Here is a 24,160-nt window from a genome sequence, read left to right on the forward strand (position 1 = left end):
TTTCTTATGCTAAATACCTAATACATATGCAAATTTATTAAAGTACCTACAAGAACAATTTAGTTCTAAAAGGGTAGGTAGTTGTTGAACGTTTTAACGACCTATCGAAATGTCTATGACCATAACCAACAGTACAAATTTCATTTACCTTTCTGATTACTTTTCAACTTCACGCAAGGCTTTTGATGAAAATTTCAGCGTGAAAATTGATATTCTGGAACGTTTTTCTCCACATTTATTTTTTTAAAAGGGCGGTTACTAATTCTGAATTTCGATTGCTTTATACGATTTTTTAAATAAATTGTTTTGTGTATAGCTTTCTCGTTTAATTGCGAAGCAATTTACCGAACTTGGCGGTACTATAGTTAATATTCATACGAATTAATTACCTCTGTGACAGTGACGCCATGAGAATTTGATGTAATAAGTACGTTACAGCAATATCAAAATGACATACATTTATAAATTCAATGGTTAAACTTTGGATAATACTCTTCCAAAGAATTTTAGTTAGGATTTAATTGGTAAAAAAACAAAAAAGTCACGAAGTCGTTACATTCTCGAAAGTATCACGAGAGCTTTACTTTTTAATAAAAAAAAAACATTTCATAAAATGCAATTAAAAGCGTAGATATCTCTATTGAGTTAATTTGATTTTCCCTCTTCATAAATTAAAGGTACTTTACCGTGCAAAATCTACTAACAAATTCCTTTGTATTATTATATGAACCCAAGTAGTTTTATTATTTAGCTACCTACGGAACGAACAAAGCCCCTTTTTCCAGTTTGGCGAATACATGTGATGTAAAAGCATCCCTACATTTCAAATATTAATTAATTTAATACTTTTTCTTTGCGTTTTCACCTATGTTAACTGTCATTGCACATAATAGACAGAAACTACAGCATGAAATTTACAAATAGAAGAAATTGTCACGTACAAAAGATAGGTAAAAGTAGTAAAAACCTAAGATAATATTATTCCGTCTTTTATGTTTATTTACAAAACATTTTAATAACGTTTTGAAATCCTCTTTGTGATATGATCGCAATTCACAAAAGCTTATTTTTTCCATTGAAAAGAGCTGAACAAAAAGGAATTTGATTATGTTTGCCAGGCATATGTCAAAGTTTCAAGTTTCATTTAAATAACAGCGTGATATTATACTACACATAGAAGTAGGACGAATATTTCTTACTTTAGAGTATGATCTTCAGTTTACTAATTAATTTAGCGTCATCTTTTGATCATGTCTCGGTTTGTAATGTCCCATTTAGAATTTTTAATGAGTAAGCCGAAAGATTTTCTTTTAGTAAAATTTCTACAGCAAATACTATAAATGATGTTTTTTACAGCATGCTGGGTTCGTTCTCCGGATGGGAAGTTCGACATTACCTTGATGATTCCTAGAATGTGCGTCACTCTGCTTTTCTCTCGAAGAGTCTTGGAACACCGTACCTAAGCTGTGGCGGAACGACGCCGTACCAACAAAAAATGCGATTTTTGTTAGTGCAAATATTTTACTACGTGCTTGTCACTGAATATATTCAAGGTAAGTATTGCACATAGAAATTTAACGCGGAATTAGTCCATTTGGGTGGCTACCCCTACTAACACAATTGGAAAACCTGTTAATATGTTATTCTGTACTGACATTGTATACAGGGTGGCCATTTGAAAACGAAACAGAGCCTATTTTGGGGACCTCAAAACATTTACGAAAAAATCCTCGGACCCGTCAATTTTTGATTCAAGGGGGAACCATTTTTTTGCTAGCTTCGCCCCCCTGGTGCCAAATCCATAGCGGGGGTGGCAAGCGCCCCCAAAATTTTAAATCGAATGGGGAGTCGAGTGATACCTTATTTGGAAGGTATTTTTATGTGGTAACCCTTAAGTTTTAAATCAAGTAAATGTTGAAAATGTTGACCTTCGACTTCCATAGAATAATACAGGTTTTGTTCAAACATTTTCCGTACATTTTGAAAAACTTATGGGGTAATTTGACGACATTCGTCAATTATTTTTTGTCGCAAGTTGTCTAACGATGTTGGCTGACTAGCATAAATTTTAGTTTTTAAATGGCCCCATAAGAAAAATCTAACGCACTTAAGTCCGGGGAACGAGGATGCCATTCAATAGCACCTTTTCTTCCAATCCATTGTCCTGGAAACGTTTGGTCCAAATATTGACGAACCCTTGCAGCATAGTGGGGTGGCACACCATCTTGCTGAAATACTAGACTATTTCCAAGTAGGTAGTCGTTGTTATTTTCTAGTATCTCCACTAATGCTGGACGAATCGTCTTTTCTAATAACTCCAGGTACATCTCTCCTGTTAAAGTTCCAGGTAAAAAGAAGGAGCCTACGATACGGTTACCAAAAATGGCAGCCCAAACATACGATGGACCTGTCGATTCTGGTGTTGTCGATTAAAGAGCTGGGCAGTTCTATTAGCATTTTCATTGTTTGCAAAAAAAGATAAATTATTTCAGCAAGTGAATAAACCATTATTTATTATCCCTCTCTCGTTCTGACAACAGTAATTCACAATCACTATTAAACTTCAAAATGATGCTATAGTAATGCTCTCAACAATAACCAAGATTTGCGTTGCAGAAAAGGCATATGTACTTACGAGTATTAAAAAGAAACAAAAACAACAACAAAAAGTACGGCTCAAAATGTAGGAGAACAACATTTTTTGTATTTACTGTTGTTTTTATTTTTGTTATTTAACTAATTCATTTACACGAATATTTTTTCCTAAGAAAATGTTGACACATTTATTAGCCCCTGTATCGGCTAGGCAAATTAGTAGCGATTTAAAACTTAAGGGTTATAATCCACATAAAAATACCTTCAAAATCAGGTATCACTCGACCACCCATTCGATTTAAAAGTTTTTTTTAGAATCCGTGAGGTAGGGTGCATTTGGGGGGGGGGTTACGGTGAATACTGGATCTTAAAGAGAAATTCCTCACTTAATTAGTAGACGTCATATGAGAAAAAGCGTTGATTATTTTAATAAACAAGGGAGGAAGGGGGATTAATTTGTAAGTGCAGGCGTTGCCAGTGTGCCCAATCATCATATAACCAAATGGTGATAGCGGACACTTTTTCTTAAAGCGGAAATTAAAGAATACGAATTTTATCGATTATTTAACCGCATTTGTTTTAGAACAAATGAACAAAAGAGCATCAGAAAGCAAATTTTTTTAAATAGAACGACCACTCTTTCTGTAATATTCTTAAATAGCTTAAAATTCTCTTCACAAATGATATCAAATAATATGTTATAATTACCTTAGAAATTAAAGCTACAGCAATGTGTTTAGAACCAATCGCAGTAGCTGCGTAAATTTAAACAAAAACATAAAATTTACAACAGGAAGCGAAGAAAACAAATGAAAAGCAGTTAGACGAATAATTATTATATCTACCTTAAAACAAATTTAAACACATTACACTTACTTCCTATTACACATTACATTACACCACTTAACAGATCATTTGTGTAATTATTATTTTGTTACATAAATTATATTGTTCACTAAATTGACTTTGTGACAGACATGACAAGTGGAAAACTCTCTTTTGTTTTTGTTTAAATTTCCACAGTTACTGCGATCAGTTTTAAAAACATTACTGCAGCTTTAATTGCTAAGGTATCATTATAACGTATTTGATATCATTGTAAAGAGAATTTCAAGCTCTTTAAGAATATCACAGAAAAAGTTCTATTTAAAAAAATTCATTTGTTTGCTGATGCTCTTTTGTTTTTATATCGCTTGTTTTTTTTAAATATGTAGCCTTATCACAAATTGACATCAATCACACTGTAGAGAGCAGGACAATTAGAAAGTCGAGTTTATCAACCGACAGTTTCCTACAGGCATTCAGAAAATTCATTAGTAGAAGACCACGAATTGTGCACAGTGGAACCGACAACGCTTTTAAAGCAATTAATTGGAAGAAAGTTCAATAATATCCAATCTATCACTTGGAAATCCTCGTACTGGAGCATGGTAGGGATGCGAATGTCTTATGATCTCAAAAGCTTTGATATATGTGTCTGAAAATGTGTAAAAAATAATACCACACCGAATACGTTTTTGAAAGATATAAGATAATTAAAAACTAATCTAAAAAACGTTTAACTTACTTAACTCCCTAACAAACACCCTGTATAATTCCAATTCTTGATCTTTTAATGACTGACTTAAAAAATCGTTTTAGTGAAAAAAAATTATCAAATTTAAACTTAAATGATACAGATAACCCGTCGTTAGCACAACTTTTGGGTGAAGTGCAGCTATACACTGTGTCCCAGATGAGATGGGGGTTTCAGAAACCATACAAGATGGTCAAATTAGAGGCAAGAAATTTGTTGATTTCGTTTTTATTCTGTTCTGATGTTATTTGGGCAGATACAAAAAAACCATTATTGTAAATTATTGAGTTTTACAAGAGACGTTGAGACATTTCATTTCGTTTCATTTTTATATGGCCCGTAAAAAGAGTTGATACTATTTTTTCCTACGAATAATACGATGTACGGCACACAAAAGAAAACAAAAACTGTTGGTTTCAACAAGATGGTGTACCTACGCATAATGCCCCAAATCGTGTAAGAATACCTATATTGGACAAATTTCGTGGAAAGTGGAAAAAATTGATTTGCGCCCACAAAAAGAAAGCTCGACTTTACCATTTAGTAATTAGTTATTTGTTCAATATATTATGTATTATGCCAAAAATGTTATATCTTTATATGTATAATAAATATATTTTTTAAATAATTTTCTTTAAAAATTATATGCGCCTCTCCCTAGACCAAATCCTAAATCCGCCTCTGAACAATTCGTACTGTGATGAATCAAACCGTTCAGAATGATGAGGCTAAGGAAGAACCAGAGAGAAAATGCATTTCTAATGAAATCAATGAGCAAGCTGAAAAGGAATACGTTTCAACTACAGGAAGTGGAAGGAAAGTTATCAAGCCAAAGAGATTCCAGTAATAACGACATTTTTTATAACTCGATGAAGACACAATCGCTTTAACCATCAGTTTAGTTGGTCAAGTTTGTCAATAAAAAATTACAACAGAATTTATTCCATAGTCTCTAGAAAACACAGTTATTGGTTTATCCCCTATTTGGTGCACTTACTCAAAAATGCAACTGTAATTAACAATGCCATCGCGGGCTGTACGTGTTAGAAGCAGCTACACATCAAGGAAATGATTCGTATCCATTTGTTTGCAGAACAAGAGATGTATAAACTTTATTCTTTGCACCCAACAACTAATTAGTATGAACGAGTGTGTTTCCCACATGCACGACTTGTCTTTAACAGCGGCAATTACACGAAATGGGTTAAGTTTGAATGCCTCGGAAGGAATTTACTATTCAAGATTCACGCTCCTCTCGCAAGAGTTCCAGAAATGCTTTTGCGGGCAGTTTACAGAAATACTTTCGGTACGCACAAGATATTCGGTTATAGTAACTAACGGGGTGGGAATCGGGATTTTTCCGTCCCTATTAACCTAAAGGAGAAAAATTAGTAAAATTATATTTTTACACAACTCGCCTCGGGAAAATCTAATTTTCGGGCTGATTCAGTTACTCTGACGTTCGCGATATTTTTTCTACGAAAACGAAATGAAATACCTTTTTTTTCTATTCGCGAGATCTTATTAGGGTGCTGGTTGTGGAAAAAATATATTTACCTCCTCTGACGTGTGACGAATGGTATTATCACAGAGTTCGTTTGCTTCGTAAGGAAGAAAAGTCACATTCTTGTTTCGGGTCAATAATTAATAATGCAATAAACTGATTTTGTATTCCTCTTACTTAAGTTTCGCTTGAGCTGTTGTTAAAACTAAGTATGGCGACGCTTTTCAGTGAAATTAAAAAGAGTAAGGCCTTTTGTATAAAAAACGCTTTTATAAAATACAGTTAACATTTCCCACGACAATGACGTCGCCTAACAGTATTTTTGCGCAATTTTACGTGTATATTGTCATGCGTATACGCTACTCGTTCTAATTAAATATTAAAACAACTCAAACGCTACTTTTTATGCAATATAAACGCTAATTGAGGGGATTTACCTAAAATTTTCTTGATAAAGAGGCCTCATTAACAAGAACGAACTTAAATCCGGCAAGTTAAATCTCGTTAAGCGTAACATTAATCTCGTAACGTCTAAGTTAGGTTTAACCCTGATAATTTGATTTGTGTTCAAGCTCAAGCATATCCTTTATAGCGTATAGAAATTGTAATAAAAGAAAGTTGAATCTGATGGATTCCCTTTATTTTCAGCAACCGGTCTGAAGTGGGTGAGGGTGAACGTTCCCCAATACCGTTCTCCTGGAGAATCGGCCCAATTACTTTGCGATTACGACTTGGGCAACGATACACTGTATTCGATCAAATGGTACAAGGACCACGAGGAGTTCTACAGATTTGTCCCGATGGCACGACCGCAGGCGACTAGTTACAAGATGGAAGGCATCTTCGTAGATGTAAGTGCTCAAGGGAGTCACGTCGTTCTGTCAATCTCTAATTTACGTAGAAATATATTCGGCGGAATTTTGCTATTTCTGACTTTTTGCATTTTGTGTTTCCATAAATTGGTTCAATATATCACAGACGCGAGCGCAACTCTTGAATTTTAACTAAAGCGTATAGCCGTCGGGGTTTCTCCCTTTTCCCGTATTATACATACCGGCAGTTGCAAAATATACTCAGTAATATGGATATGTAGGTGAAATCAAAACCCAAAGCGTTCAAGAACTTTTGGTCTACGCGAGCACGTATTTTACGGAAGATCGATTACGAAGATAGGGAAATACTTTATAACCGCGTTTATGCTTTCACTTTGTCCTCGCTAGCGAAACTACCTACTCGAGGAAAATATTCAACAAGCTACCGTTGAAGTAGAATAATCGCCTGAAATAGGATGCATAAAATTTTTAAGCAATTTCATTTTGTATTGAGTAGGTAGCATATCAAAGTTTACTGTGGGTAATAAACTTGTAGATTACGTATTGAGTTGACGTAAATCGATTCCGTTTCCTTCATATCCAAGTCACATTTTAGCGATCAGAGCAAATTATCACTGAGCGAATGGCAAAAATATATACACCGAATTCGAAGTCTGTGCACGGCATCTCAAGCACTCAATTCTGCTACAATTTCATCTCTTTGGTATGTATAAAATAATTTCAAGCAGACATAAGATCCGGCTCGTATTTCACGAATTTACTTACGACATTTCTCGAGTTGTAAGGTAATAAAGGATGCACTTTGACTTAATTATTTGCATCCCCTAATGAAATATTGAGCAGCTCACAGCAGATGTCCATTCTTGTTACAGATGGGGTTATCCGATCGAAAAAAGGTCGTTTTACGAACGGTGAATTTAAAAAGCAGCGGATTGTATCGATGCGAGGTGTCCGCGGAAGCGCCATCTTTTTCTTCGGCCCAAAGCGAAGCGCGAATGGAAGTCGTATGTAAGTGCCAAAATCATTAATTGTTATTTTTCGACACTCCCCTCAAACAATTTCACTCCGACAAATTTGTTAGCACATAATTTAGAACGGCGGCGTATTTACATTCGCATCAATTTCGCTCTATTTACCTACGTCGAGGAAATAGCGTATTGTTGCAGCGCCGGATTTAAACCAAAATCGTTTCAATGAAAAAGCAACCGACCCTCAATACATTGAGATAAACTCGATGACTTTGGGGAGTTCCACAAAAAGAATCATTAGGGATAAAATTGGAAAAGTAAATGACCGAGTTAATGTGGAGTGTATACGTATCGAGTTTCTCTCTATAAAATGATATGTTTATTGCTTTGCGAACGTGGATATAGAGAAAGACAGTAATTTCGCAATACAATTTTCCTCAAATATGTGTTTTACGGTCTGTCTTGCATTTAAAAATGTTTACGGTAGCTTTGGGAGTAAACCCTGCGCCTTCGGCTGTCAACAACTCCGAAATGTAAACAGAAATTTGCTAGAATTATTCTCGAGCGATAAAATTACTAAATTCAAACCGGAAATAGACTATAAAATATGCATTCAAAGCAAAGGTGGTGTAATTAACGTTATTGAAGGATATGAAAGGTACTCCATCTTACAGATTTCTATATAAAATAATATAAACCTCGCTTTACATTCTTTTTATTGGTCCTTCAAGTTGTGATATGCCAGACTTTTACCGCTAAATTTGCTTTAAATATTGACGGTTGTTATTTTTTATACAGGGGTGAAAATTTTTGCCTATACCTTGCGTAGGAGACGCCACTGGAAAGAGTATTCTTCAAGCGGTTTTCAAAAATATCACTCGTTGCTAGCCTGGTGCTTTGTTTTGGGGACGGGGAATCAGTGATCTCTCGGGAAGAAAACGTAGGAAGATCGACACTTCTTGATTTTGATGTTTCGTTTCATCATCCCCTTTATTTTTTTATATGACCTACAAAAAAGAGCATACTGTATTGAATACCATTTTTTATTACGAATACAACGATAGGTATGTACGGTACTAAAAGCTCTGTTGGTTTCAACAGCCTGGTGCACCCGCAACACCATAATCGGGCTATTAGGGCATTGTGCGCGAGTGCACCATCCTGTTGAAAGTATACCGGGTGGGGACTTGAACAACGCACCATAGCAATTTCAATAGTAATTTTTTCATTTCTGATTATTGGCTTCCCTAGTTATTTTAGAGATAAAGTATATTTAGGTTTGTTGCATACTAGTATAGGTTTGAATTTTTTGCACTTTGAAACTGGCCATGGCAGTTTGAGATCAAACAAAGCTAACTAATGCCAAATGCAGGCGCTTTTGTTTGATTTCATAATTTATTCCATGGCATTATCGACTTTATAAACGCGACAGTTTTTAATTTTTACGGATTTGTAATTTTTTTCTCTACAAAAAACCTAAATAGACTTTATTTCTAAAATAATTAGGGAAGCCAATAATCGGAAATTAAAAAATTACCATTGAAATTGCTGTGGTGCGTTCGTCAAGTCACCACCCCGTATAGATGGCAGTTGTCATATACAGGGTGAGTTTTTTTTTTTCATTTTAAAGCATTAGGATCTTGGAAACCGTAAGAGATAGAGATTCGGTTAAATGAAGAAAGAGTTGACGTTTTAAGAGCTTATTCAAGATATGCTTTTGTTTTTTGAAAAAAATTCACAGTTTACTAGATATGGGCGAAAAACGGATTTAATGATTTTTCTTTTAAATGCTGTAGAAACGTTAGTATTAGAAATACAGTGTTTCCAAATCTAACCCATCATACATAACTTGAAATTCATTTGGTAGAAAATAACGTTGGCCTGTCCAATTTTTGTCGTAAATGAAACGTCCAATATCTCACTAGATATTGTTTTTTCCTGTAGCGCGTTTATTGATTAAAATACGTTTAACAATGCTTATATCGTTAAACAGAGAAAAACTTGTCCTTTTTAAAAATGCCAAAGCCAACTATGACTACCATTTAAAAAAATTAAAGTTTGTGTTATAACTCAACAATTGTAAAATGTAGAAGAAAATTAGTATACTCATCATGTTAAGCATTAAAATGTAAAAACTTTTATTCGTGTCATTTTGTTGTATTTCTAATAATAACGATTCTACAGCAGTTTGAAAAATCACTAAATCTGTTTTTCGCTCATATCTAGTAAACTGTGAATTTTTTTGAAAAAACAAAAGCATTCTAAAATACTCATTCCTCATTTAACCGAACTCGTATGTATTATAATTTCCGAGATCCCAATGCTTAAAATGAAAAAAACTCACCCTGTATATTTCAAATAGACGCGATTCAAATTTTAGTCATGAATTGTCCAAAATAAAACATTAGAATTACCCATAGCTTACCGAGAAAACATATCACCTGGAATCGGGAGGTAAGGAATGCCCTCCAGTAGCACTAGGCGATTACAGGTTTGAATAATCGGTAATCGATTACTTGATTAATGAAATGAATGTGCCTCTGATATTTTAAACATCTGATGTAATTATTTTCATTGTTTTTTGCCTCGAATAGATTGTGTTTTTTTTTTTTTTAATTAATCACAGACTACTTGATTAAAATATAAAAACCGTTGATATAACTGGAATCTTATCTTCAATCTTATTGTATGATAGCTCGTTGAAAAGAGAATTAAAAAATCTATTAAGTAACCTAAAAATCTAATATGGCGCCACTATAAGAAGTTGGTAAATGTTCCTCAAAAATAGCCATCTTGAATTTTTTTTCACATCAATTCTAAATTAAGCGTATAGCAAAGATAGTAACTTTTATATAAAACTTTTTTTATATCGCTTATACTACGATGAATTCATGAAAATGTGTATATAGCTTTCTTTTTAATTAATTTGCCAATTATTTTGCCCAAATCGTAAAATTCCTGCCCCCCCCCCCCTCCAAAAGTTATTTCCTCGCTGAATGCAGTCTGTTAATTGAATTAATTACCAAATTTGAATGCGGTATACAAAACATACGTAGGGTTTTTATAAATTTGGTTAGTTTGAAAAAAAACACATTTAAAATTTATTTCCGCAATCGGTTTACCTCTCTTTTTTCAACACTTTCGATTCGTCGGTAAGCCGCTGGTGCGGATTATCGAAAAAAGCAGTGCCAGTGTTGGACAAGTAAACTTATAGCTGCTAGTTCGCATTTATCATCGGAAAAGCCTTTTGCGTTGTCGTCTCGACCTGCTGAATTATATATCAACCAAACTACCCGGTAAAACTGCTAAAAAGCCAAATAATAAATTTATGAGGTCACAATATCGAAAAACCGTCTGAGAACTTCTCTAATAGTTTAAACGACTTGTTTTGCGGCATTCGAACGTATACCTCAGGAAAAATAATTTACTAACACCCCCTCATTTGCCATTCTTTTGCGATTATACCAAGTGCACTGCGTCAATTATCTTTAATTACATTTGCTGGCAGAATTTTCAAATGTGCGTGATAAAAACTTTTTCGATTCATTTTTTATACCTCATTTCATTCAAAGAACTGACACTTAAATATTGATGAACGAATACTTGATTTTTTTTTCAAGTTTCCTTTATTATTATACGAATCTCCTTTGAACCGACTACTTTTATCTTTCCAAATCTTTTAAAATGCTGGCGCTCAAAAATTCGCGCATTAAAATTCTCTTATAAATCAAACAAATACATATTTCATCCCCCTGAAGTATTTCAATGTTAATTTTACTTTCATATTTCTTGCTTTGGTATCATTTTATGCAAACTTCTGTAATATGTACACAGTTTTACCTTGGTACGAAAATTCCTTTTCTCTACAAGAATGCTGATACGTACCTGCTTATTTTCACTTAAGAAAAACGTGAATTTCTTCGATTTTAATCCATTAGACCATGGGCGATAATAAAACATTGTAAAATTCAATACTTTGAGTATTGAAGTGGTTTCAGTTTTGAACAGCAGCAATAATTGGTTTTCATTTTGGACCATTATTCAAATCCCTTAATGGATTTTGTTGCTCTATTTACACAGGTTGACATATACACAAAATATTCAAATGAACAAGTTGTATAAAAGGGTCCGCTGCACATTGTATGTTTGATTCACAACCGTTCATCATCGAGAGAAAATTGTAATTGTAATGAGAATCTGCATAAAAGCGTAAGTCACATTTTTCTTCTCAAATGATAAATTGGAGTTTTCCTTTCAGTGATGCGCCATTATTCAAATTTAATGGCAGATTAGTGAATAGTGTATAATAAAAATTGAATTTGGAAGGCGCGAATCGCCGAATGGAGCGTTTTCAATTTCATTACCTAACACCTAATAGTTTCTAAATGTTTTCCGTAACTTCATTAGGTCGAAAATTAATAAAAAATGTAAATCGAATCCCCTTTCTACGGCATTCGCCATTTTCAGTTTGAATAATTTCTGAATTTATAAAATCGCCTAACGACAAAACATTATACAAAAGCACGTAATAAATCATTCTGTATGAATAAACCGAAAAGTTATATTTGAATTTCTTTATTGTTTAATTAAAGAATTGCGTCACGCAGGGTGAACCGTTTAAATTAGAATGCCGAAAACATGCCAGGCTTAAACGAAAGATCGGAACGGCGGAGGAGGCATAACGTTTCGGGTTTTATTCTTTTGAAAATGAAAACCGCTCGCGTTTGATAAACAACATAAATCGCGTGATTAAATATAACAATGGGTTAGTAGCCTTACGATGTGTAGTAAAATGAGTGAATTTATCCAATGGTTTTCACCCATGTTGCATGTGCGCTTCTTTTGGCCATCTTTAAATAAATCGACCCGTCGTTTTTTCATATCGCCGGTAAAAGAAGTAGATAGTATTTTGAGTAGCACTTTTTTACGAATAAAACGATGTCCGGCATACACAAAAGAAAATAAAAGTTGGAAACTGTCGGTTTCAACAAGATGGTGTACCTGCGCACAATGCCCTAATCGTGTAAGAATACCTATATTGGACAAATTTCGTGGAAAGTGGAAAAAAATCGATTTGCGCCGACAAAAAAGAAAGAACCATTTAGCCATTTTCTGGTTCTTTTCTTAATTTATGAAGAATTAGTTATTAGCTCAATATCTTATGTATTATGCCCAAAAATGTTCTATTTTTATACGTATAATAAATGTTTTTTTAATATATTCACTTTAAAAATTATATGCGCCCCTCCCTAGACCAAATCCTAAATCCGCCACTGTTTTTTGTTTGTTATTATACAGTGCGTAAATTTTTACTCTGAACATACAAATCTCTTATGTTCAGTTCTCAAATATACAAGTCAATACTTACTTCTTAAGATAAGCAACCGATCCTACCTACGTTCCTCATTTTTAAAGTCTTTGTATTTGTATTTATTTATTTCCAATTCTTATTACATGAGTAATTTAAGAACGTCAGGAAAGTAAAAGCGTAGTGACAAACAGAATCTAAATATGTACAGGGTGGGCCATTACTCTGTGGTGTAGCGGTGGCTTTATTATTATTATTTATTTTATTATTATATTATTTATTATTTATTTATTATTATTTATTATTATTATTTATGGCACATATATAAAATTAAAATAAACGCTATACAACCTAAATATTTCAACAAAGTTGCAATTATACAAGGTGATTTATATCAATGTTGCATTTTTTAAATGGAACCACCTGTATATTATTCGCAATTCGTCGTTTTTTTAAAAGTAGATGTCCAGTAAAAATTGAATATCGCAGTTACAATAAAGCTGAGAAGGCCGTGACTCGGCAGTATCACTAATCATGAAATGTACCTACTAACATACGCTGAACGGCTGTTAAAAGAAATTACTCCTTCAATTTTCAAATTTTCAATCAAAGGTAACTTGATTATTTTTAATGGAACTACTGGAAAAGTTTTTTTCATCGCATCAAATGTAGGATTTTATTACCTTTTTATCTTTTACATACTTTTTGTGATTCAACAATTTCTAATAATTTACCGTGTTTTTCGATTTTCAAAGTCTCTCAGTAATTAGTAGGCCACTAAAAATTATAAACAATTGAAATTATAAAAAATTTACTCCAAATAAATAAAGCAAAAATTCAAAAACCACAAAAATGAAAATAACGTTTTTCGATTTTCAAAGCCTCTCAGTAATTAGTAGGCCGTTAAAAATTATAAACAATTGAAATTATAAAACATTTACTTCGAATAAAACAAAGCAAAAACTCAAAAACCATAAAAATCAAAATAAAAATAAGAGAAAAATAGAAGATGGAAAATCATTCTTTGACACGACGAAGCACAGCTGGCGTTATGGATGCAAAAGCATTACGAATGCGTATTTCATATTCTCTTTTGTTGTTGGGACTTAAGTCCCGTTAACGTATTTCCCCATAAGAAGAAGTGCAGTGCTGTAAAGTCTGTAGAGAATTGTTGATTCAGCCATTCTTTAACGTTTACAGCAAAATGAGGTAATGTTGCAACCACATTTCATCTCCGATGTGCAGCCGAATATTTTGTAGAAGAGCAAAAAATACAGTAATTTAAAATGTATAATAGAGCAGCGTTTAAAATATGTTATTCAAATTCCATTTGTCTAACTAATCAACAATTAACAGCATAATTATAAATGCCAATGAACTGAACTGACAAAAGTTATTTCATTTTATTTTGTTTTATTATTTAATATGGCCTTTCGTGGCTTACTATTCAAATTGATTTATTTAAGCTTACGCATTGGTATAAATGCAAAATTCATTATTTTATCTTATAAAATGAGCTATGACCTTTTTTTTCATTTCAATTGGCGTTGCGTTGATAATCTTTAACGCCCTACTGATTACTGAGAGGCTTTGAAAATCGAAAAACATTGAATCAATTAATCTTTAATCTTTGCTTTGAAGTTTACAATGTATTTCTTATAGCAATAATGACATTTTTAGTACAATCAGAACGCTGAGAAAAAATCCCTGAGAGTTTGTTAAAAGATATTTTTTGATATCTTTAAAAATAAATGAACGTCACTGCAAAATGATATTTTTCCATTTCTTGACCATAACTTCGCTATTTGTGCAGCTACAAGAAATGACGAATAGGATAATTAATCAGCATAACTTTGCCCATTAACCGACTCTGTATCTCTTACGGTGTACGAAATCCTTATAGTGGAAAATGTATTAAAAAATTTTTACGTCAATCAACCGTATTAGTTTTAAATTTTTTGCATAATAAAGACGGAAAATTGGAAAAATAAAACCCCCATCTTTTTCAATAATCTGTGATGCCATGGAATTTTCTAAAACAAAAAGACATCCAGCTATATCAATTTGCAGAAGTTCGAAATGGATTTTATGATCGACTTGGTTACTGTCTTGCAGTTTTGGTGACTTATTCGAACATTTATTGTAAATTGTTATATTAGGAAACCGTTTTTAGTAATTTGGTCTTTCTTTATCTTGAATTCGCTGTTCTAAACATAATAGTTTTTGATAGAATTTCATTTGTTTTATAGCAGACATTCCATGGCATGACGGATATTGGGCCTAGTTTTTGTATTATAAAATTCCATGGCATCACAGATTATTGAAAAAATGGCGGTTTTATTTTTCCAATTTTCCGTCTTTATTATGCAAAAAAACCTTAATACATTTTTGCTCTAAAATAATTTGGGGAGTCAATAATCGCATGTTATGAATTTTACATTGAAATCCCTATGATGCGTTACGCAAGTCACCACCCTGTATACCCCCCTTCTCTCCAAGACCATCGAACCCAGAATCACCATCCTGTGATGATCCTCAATTATTGATATTGTCTCTAATATAAGTTGATAGAACTAATCCTTAATTTAACACTAATTTCGTCTGACAAACCGAGAAACACATCATCTTGATGCAGGAACAAATAATTTTCCAACACACAAACGTTTATGGGGCTTTTTTTCACATTTCGTTCATATTTTATAGACAATATCCCTGAAAATGTATTTTCCAGTTTGATTAATGCATATCCTTTTTCTCGAAATGTATAAGTAAACACATATCGGAACACACAATAAAGGTCGTCTACTTGATTGTCGTCATTTAATAGTGCGATAAGCACAATGCTCACGCAAACTTACCCGAGAAAGAAAACTGGCATTTCCTTTTCTCCTCTTTACAATGGGATAATTAATTATCTGGCCGAACGAAGAATGTAAGAAGCAAAAAAAAAACGATGGACAATGTTTGTTTGAAAGAAACAAATATGTTTTCGTGCGCTTGTAACATTTTGTCAAACGTTGAGAATGACCGATCATTTTATATCGCGTGTCAGGTAAAGCACGCGAAGCTTTGTGGTTTATGCAGGACTCCTCTGGCAATTATAAAATTATCCCATGCATCTACTCCTTTGTCTTCTATCGTAAATTTGAGCTTCATAAAACATTTTCGTAACTGTACCCATTAAGCTTCATCTATTTGGGGAATATTTACTAATTTCAGGAATTCGATTATCTAAGTAAAAGTCAATTACATCCATAATAAAGTTGTTGTTTAAATAAAAATAAATTAATAGACCGTAAATATAAAATCCGCGAAAAGTATCAATCTTCTGTATACGTAATGTAATTACAACACAAACGCACTAAAACACGTGTATTTGGGTAAATAAATTCCGTTGAGCAATTATTTTATGTAAACCTGTCAACTAATTGGATAATTAATTACAACTCTAATCATTTATCAATTAGAATGGGGACAGGTGAGATTTCCCACCGTTCAGTAGTAATTAATTAAGGCGCAAGAAATTAATAAAATTTTTTGGATTGTAATTAATCAAAGCCGGGACTTGATTAAGGTGTCACAGTGGAATAAAAAATCGTCGGTGACATTCGAAATTAATGCTACAAGCGTAGCCACTTCGGAAGTTGTTAGAAGAACGAAACAAAACAAAAGCTGAAAGGGATGAAATAACAATTACGGTTTTCAGTTATTTTACTTAATTTACGATCCTCCCCTTTAACTTTGTTGATCAATTTACTATAAAATCTTTAATTGATCCTGTAAACGCTTGTAAAAAACCTTCAAATCTGAATACTGCTTTTGTTGAAGCTTGAAAGTTGAAATATCCTAAACGCACCACCACCGAAATAATACATTTTATCACGTTTTCCCTCGTTCTTAGTTAATTCGTGCCTTGATTGCCCTCTTTGATATCAGCATTTGACACTTATTATTAAGGGCACTGATTGCTAGTTTGCATGCAACCCTCATGTTACTACACTAAAAAGAAACTAAACTTTTGAGTTTGTCCCCTACGCCTAAATGCTCATCATTTTCAGTTAGGAGACATTTAATCCGCGAGGAATACGGCAATTAAAGGAAATGAGTGATGCTCCTCTTATTTAAGAGCTTCTACATTAATTACCGCAAACAATTCCAGCCATTTTCGGTATTTCACGCCTTTTAACGTACAAGTAGGATGGGAGCGCCTTAAACGTGCAATTTTCTTTAAAACGTTTCATAAACGTTATTCAATTATTAAATCATATTCAGAATTTAAACACACTCTTGTTCTAAGAAAGGTCTTAAAAGCCTTGTAATGAGTTTTACGTATAATTCTCCCGTGTCATTTCTGATGCTGGACTTTTATTTTTCAAACCTTCATGTGAGAGGCGGTACTAACTTTTCTTAAAGAAAAAGTCATTTCGGGTTTTCTTAAAACTTTGTTTCTGTTTCAGATCTACCCAAGGAGGATCCTGTTATAACAGGAGTCGAGCTACAGTATCAAATCGGCGACGAAATTAACTTAAACTGTACATCGGGGAAAAGTCATCCTGCTCCCGTTCTTCATTGGTACATCAATGAACAGCAGGTGCCACTACATTTTGTACAATGATAATAACAATAGTTCTGGAGTTGATAGTAGAATATCAACATCCTACCTCCCCCCCAGATGGAGTACATTTACTCCCTTCTCCGGTTTGGGTCGCGGCCTGGGCATTTCCCAGTTACGTAACTAAGAAGTGACCTTGTTTTATGGTGCAAGGTTGTGCCCTGGGATTTCCTCGACCTTTGTGAAAGAAATACAGAAAGATATTAAATTAAATTGAAATTGGATGATGATTCTACCATTTCTCCAGAACTCGTAACATTTTGAGGTTTTAATTAAATAAAATTGGCAGATTTATTTTCGATCTTTAATTTCATTAGAGGTATGATTGTAGTTTTACTTTTAATCGGTGAAAATAATTCGTGGAATCATGTTCCGATTGATCGATTATGTTTTGCGGATTTAATTGAATTCAAAATTTTGGTCAATTCATTAATTAATTAGTAAGGATACGTGTTAACGCGTCTGTCAACGATTGAAGACTAACAGGAATTAGAAAGTACTTTCTTTATAGTGTAACTGAGAATGTGATTTTCCAAACCACTTTCTCTCAGCGTATTTCAAATGCATAGTAGAAACGATTTTGTGTAAAAGACTGTTATGTAAAGGTGATAATGGTGTTTTTTTTAAATCCGTATCCTTGATGTCAAGTGTTCTTCTGGTTATGTGAGCACGTTATGTGTTATTCCAGATGGTTTAACAACTTCCTCGTGTTTGTGGTTAAGCATTAGTGTATCTGAGTGACTGTATCGTCAACATCCCCGTGTTACAATGTACAATGTAGACAGAAAGATTTTAATTACTCTTTTTTAAGGACCTATAAAATTAAATTCGAAATTTGTTGCAAGTTCTGCAACGCAAAACTACAGTCAAGTTTTTATTCACATTTCTGTCATCGTGACATTTCATATGATCATTACCTCAAAAATTGGGAAATTTGTGAATAAATTCTCTAAATTTTTTTTGGTCGCGTTGATCAGGAATGTTTATAACTTCTTTGAAAAACGGGGAGGATACAAAGAACATATCAATGAAATCAAATACGGAAATAATGATTCATTCTTCAACATTCAACAATAACCAAGATCAATTAAATAAATGTAAATTAATGGTCCCCTCGCAATACAAAAATATACCCCGCTCACAGAAAATAAACCCTTATACAGGGTGAGTTTTTTTTCATTTCAAGCATTGGGATCTCGGAAACCATAAGACATACGGATTCGGTTAAATGAGGAAAGAGTTGTCGTTTTAAGAACTTATTTAAGATATGCTTTTGTTTTTTGAAAAAAATCCACAGTTCACTAGATATGATGATATTTAGACATTTTAATGATTAATATGATGAACATACTAATTTATTTTTAAATCTTACATTTTTTGAGTAATAATACAAACTTTAATTTTTTTAATGATAGTCATAGTTGGCTTTGACATTTTTAAAAAGGACAAATTTTTCTCTTTATAACGATATAAGGCTTTCTAAATGTACTTTAATAAATAAACGCCCTGCAGTAATTTTCGTATTATTGAGAGGTATAAGTAAACAGAGTTGGCATTGGAAAACAATATCTAGTGAGATAGGTACCTTTCATTTACGTCGAAAATTGGACAGGCGAATGTTATCTTCAATTTCTACCAAATGAATTTCAAGATATGTAGGATGGGTTAGATTTGGAAACACGACGTAATTTACGCTGGTTTCAACACAACGGTGCCCCGCCGCACAACTAACTGCAAGTTAAATATTATAATAGACAGTAATTAAGAGAACAAAAATGTTTCCCATGGCAAAATCTGTTTTTACTACTCTTAATAATACAAACAGTTCTGTATCATGTTTATTTGTCAAAGTAAGTCAATGAACCCTATATAATTGTAAACAGAAAAAAATGCATTTTTTAAAAATGTCACAGCCAACTATGATTACCATTTAAAAAAATGTAAGTTTGCGTTATAACTCGAAAATTACAAAAGAAGAATAAATATTAATAAATGTATCTTATTAAGCGGAAAAAAATCTACAATTTTTGTTCTTTGCATATTTCTGTATTTCCACTACCAACGATTCTACAACAGTTAAATGAAAAATCACTAAATCTGTTTTTCGCTCCTATCTAGTAAACTGTGGATTTTTTTTAAAAAAACAAAAGAATATTTTAAATAAGCTCTCAAAACTACAACTCTTTCCTCATTTAACCGAATCTCTATGTCTTACGGTTTTCGAGATCCTAATGCTTAAAATGAAAAAAAAACTCACCCTGTATAAAGATTCGGGAGTTGGCTTTGCTAGAATAATCTAATGCTCGTGTACTGCCCCCGTTCTTCTCCACAAATGTTGAGCATTGCCCTTAACGCCATACATTTCAAGAAAAGACCATCGAACCACAAATCCGGTGGTGTATGATGTATTTCTTAGAAAGGGAAGATCGGAGTATCCTTTCCCAAAAACTATAATGAGTGTCTCTATGGCTGAATTCTCTTATAATATTGTAGTTGCCTGGAGGATATAGACTACTCCCAAGTATATAAGGGACGCCAAATTTGGCTAGAATCGGAAATCATTCTTAGCATGAAGATGGTAACCCCACACTGAAGATTCTCTTCGTGATTTAACACGTACAAAACGAGGTGATGACCAAAATCCCTCTTTTGAGCACTTAGTTGTCGTCCTCAGATTACAAATTCCGTACTCCCGATTGATATTCATGCACAAAACGAGTAATTAGTAAAGTAAAAAAGTAGGGAAATTGAACATTAGGGCGAGGCGAGGAAAGATTACAAAGAAAAAGTGTTTGAACTGTTTCCCAAGGCCTAGAAGGCGACAATCATGGTTTCTTAGCACCTTTCATTAAAAACTGTCACTTTAAATGTCTTTTGTAATGCGGAAACTCGTCCACGCCATCACAAACAACCTTTTCGGCTACCTGCGCCTACATCGTTGAATAAATGCGCATTTGCCATATTGTAAAGTATAAAATGGTTTTACTTTGTTTAAAAAATAAGGGTGGATTTCTTATAAAAGCAACTTGGAGTTCTTTATAACCGCAGTCCCTCATGAAATGGCGATGACATATCGACTAAAAATAATCCCACGTATTTTTTTGTATTGCCACCCTTAGCCATTACAGCCGAAATAAAGTACAACCGTAAGAAAAGCATTGGCGAAAGATTTGATACAAATAAAAATGAATTGCTTTTACGTTCCTTAATCCATAAAACTCCTTCAGAAAAGTGTATAAAAATAAGCAATAAAAAGGCGCGCCGGCGAAAATGGAAATTTTTAATAAAGCTGACTTTATTAATTTCAGGTTGCGAGTCCCGAAGCTTTAATTTACTATCCGCAGGTACAGCACCGGCACGGTTTGATGTCGGTTACGCTCGGCTTGAAGTTTTCCCTCAGTAGTCGGCACTTCCTGGGGGGCTCTATGAGAGTGAAATGCGTCGCATCCGTTTCACCGGTCTTGTGGAAGGGGGACAGTGAAAGTGTTGTCGAAAGTCTGGCCGTTAAGGATATGAGGGAGGCTTTACTTCTTGGTAAGTAAAATCGTCTTAGCTCCTAGCAAGAATCTATTGTGCCAGTTTTAAAATATAGTACGAAGTGCATACAGAAAAGTAATATCGAAAAATTACAATTTCTTCTTCTTGCATTTCAGCTTTTACTCTTCAAGGCTTTCCTTTTTTCGTTTCTCTCCTTAGTTCATAAAACCTGCCTGGACCCTATGCCCTTATGGTTCAGCTCTTACCATCAGACATCTGCTCTCGTACAATTAAGATCCAAGTTATTTTAATTCTTTAGCATTTTTCAATTCCTCTTCCATACCCTCCAGACCTTTGGGAGTTATATCCTTAGTTTACTACTCTCAGATAAGAATTTGAGATGGTTTTCTGTCAAAAATGATCCTGGAACACGTCCCAGCCCATCGGAGATCATACAAATGTAACCTCATTTTTTCTGGGAAATTCACATAATGAGACAAAAAGTTGACCTGAAAATAAGACACGGTGTTATAACTTTTGATTGAGAAGTCTGATCGAAAAAGTACGAATTGATTTGGATTCTACGCACCCAAATTGATAAGAAAAAGTGTTTTCCCGAGAAATTTTTGTGTAGTCGTTTTTTGGTAAAAAAGGAAGGTTATACATAATGATCGACCCATTTTCTTATAGAAGTGTAGAACCTCAAACAGTTCCAAGATTGGGCTACTAGTTCAAAAGTTACAGCCCGAATTTTTTTTCGAAATTGGTTTCTAATCTATAACTTTTGATTGAGAAGTCTGATCGAAAAAGTACGAATTGATTTGGATTCTACGCACCCAAATTGATAAGAAAAAGTGTTTTCCCGAGAAATTTTTGTGTAGTCGTTTTTTGGTAAAAAAAGGAAGGTTTACTGTAAAATTACGGTTTTTTTCAAAAAAAGGTAAGTTACATAAATTACATAAAATACATAAAAAACATAAACAATTGGCAATTTTACACGTAATATTACGCACTTTAAAAAAAACGTGTAATTTAACATCACTAGGTGTTCATCCTTGCGCCAATAATTAGGATCCATTTAAACTCCAACGCGTTGTGTAAATTTAATTATTTAATTGTACGTATTTGTTTGTAAGGTAATATTGTAGGTAGTTCATTACTGTTTATCCTACTTAATTTTCTGATTTACCGAGGATCGATATTAATACGGTTTTCCTTTGTTACAGTCAGAAGCTCGGGATATAAAGTAGAGACTTTACCTGGAATTTTCCTAATACTCATACCTGCATTACTTCTTTGTGCAAGATTGAACTTAAATTGAAACGCAGTGTTCTGTGTAGTGCTTACATTTCCAGACCCACCCCCCGGTTCCCATCTTTAATGTTTCCGACGACCTAACTACAAAACAGACTTTTTCCGTTTAGGTGCATAATTTTAGATTATGTGTTTACTTCCATTTTAGCTAAAACTGAAAATAATGAGAGTCTGGTTTCCAGCAAATATTTGTTCGAAGTTAGTTAATGTGATTTTATTTAAGCGACGACCGTGATAAACGTTTAAAGTGCCCCAAAAGTGGACTGACTGGGCACTAATTTTTCATAAGATCCAAATGTTGATTTTTATTGTGACGCTTGATGACTGGAAGCAAAAATAGTTTTTCTTTGAGCTATAAAGTAGGACATTTCTAATAATTTAAAAAGAAGTTTTTGTATTTTTATAAACGGATTGATTACCGCTTCTACTTATATGTTATCGAAAGATGGCTGTTGAGCATTTTTAAATAAAACGTAATGTACTTAGCTAATACTTGAAATTTAGGTGTAATTACACAACATATTTAAAAATGGAGATGAGATGCTTAATGCACACCTGTATAAAACTTTTAGCAAAGCGATTACTACTACTATTCTTACTCATAAAATTATAGTGAACAATCAATCATTACTGTAAATGTTATGTTTTAAAATATTTAGTCATACCATTATTACTAAGTATACTAACAAAATGTACATTTTTAAATAAATAATAACAATGTTCGTAATATTTTCAACGCCTTTTTTTATTAAACATTCAACTTTCGCCAATTTTAGACGAAAATATAGCTAGGTCTTCAGGAAGTCTATTTTTCTTGAAAGGTGAGAGGTTCAGCTTTATTCGCAGGTCATCAATCACAGGAATAGTGACTCTCGGATAGCATGGTAACATCACGAATGACACGAATTTACAGAGAAGGATCGGGGTTATTATGAGGATTCCCCATGATTTTATATCTTTCTCGCTATAGCGTGATCAGAAAAATTTATTTTCAGATGGCAAAAATACTAACAGAAAAATGACAATGAGATTGAATGGCCATTTCCAAAAAATGAAGTTAAAAACGTTGGTTTAAAACCTCCCAGAGAAGTGGATTAGATCATCCTTTGTTTACACGCACTCTAAGTGACATTCGATATACCTACACGGTGTCCATTTTCGAGTGCCACTATGGGGATCTCGCTTAGCTTAGGAGATAGAAAGTTGGTTAAATGGAGGCAAAGTTGCGAATTTCCCTGCAGGATAACCATCTGAAAAGAAATTTAAAATATCATCAACAGTTCTGAAAATATCGCAAAAAAACGAAACTTTCTGATTTTCGTTTTTAATTTTTTCATGATAAACTAGTCGTACCTACTAGCTATTTCTAATTAACACATTATTCGAACACTTTTCAATAGAGATTTCGAATGTGACATCTCGTTTTAAATAACTTTTAAGATGACAGAGAAACACGTGGCAACTTTAGTTTTTCTTATGGGCGCCATTTTTAATTTTGAGATTTTAAGATTACGTCTTTTTTCTCTTTACGACGATATATCACACATGGTGGTTCAGTATCACATTTTTCCTAAAATACAATTTTTAATTTTTTGGGAAGAGTGCTTTGGAAAAACAAAACGTTCTTTTATTGTGAACAAAAGTTTGACAGTTTGATGCATATGTCCGGTTGCAGCGTTGGCATCAGGGAACTAGATGTGTTGAGAAAATTCGATTTTCATATGAACAGAATTGAACCTTCGTTTTGCAAGAAAATTATAATTCAAATTAGAACAAAATACATAAGAATAAATAATATTTTAGCAATAAAACTAGCACAAACGTAAATGACACTGCTTGAAATAAGTCAACATTTTATTCACAACAAAAGAACGTTTTGTTTTTTCATAGCACTCTTCGCATAAAATGAAAATTATATTTTTAGAAAAAATGTGATACTGAACCACCATGTGTGATATATCTTTGTAAAGAGA

General features: G+C 33.3%; 1 protein-coding gene across 1 annotated transcript; it reads left to right on the top strand.

Moving 5' to 3' along the window:
• Positions 1-1,361: 1,361 nt before the first annotated feature.
• LOC116180144 lies at positions 1,362-22,827 on the top strand. The gene is made up of 6 exons (XM_031500005.1): positions 1,362-1,553; positions 6,324-6,526; positions 7,381-7,516; positions 17,242-17,375; positions 20,705-20,930; positions 22,100-22,827. Exons 1-6 carry the CDS (start codon positions 1,496-1,498, stop codon positions 22,192-22,194), a joined length of 852 nt encoding a protein of 283 aa, XP_031355865.1. The 5' UTR covers positions 1,362-1,495; the 3' UTR covers positions 22,195-22,827.
• The last annotated feature ends 1,333 nt before the right edge of the window (positions 22,828-24,160 follow it).

This window comes from Photinus pyralis, unplaced genomic scaffold (assembly GCF_008802855.1).
Source record: "Photinus pyralis isolate 1611_PpyrPB1 unplaced genomic scaffold, Ppyr1.3 Ppyr1.4_LG9, whole genome shotgun sequence".
Classification (NCBI taxonomy): Eukaryota; Metazoa; Arthropoda; class Insecta; order Coleoptera; family Lampyridae; genus Photinus; species Photinus pyralis.

Excerpts from the sequence above, each read along its gene's own strand:
- LOC116180144 (XM_031500005.1), top strand. The coding sequence starts at position 1,496 with ATGCGATTTTTGTTAGTGCAAATATTTTACTACGTGCTTGTCACTGAA. Across the intron at positions 17,376-20,704 it reads GGTACATCAATGAACAGCAG|GTTGCGAGTCCCGAAGCTTT; the intron begins GTGCCACTACAT and ends TATTAATTTCAG. Across the intron at positions 20,931-22,099 it reads GAGGGAGGCTTTACTTCTTG|TCAGAAGCTCGGGATATAAA; the intron begins GTAAGTAAAATC and ends CCTTTGTTACAG.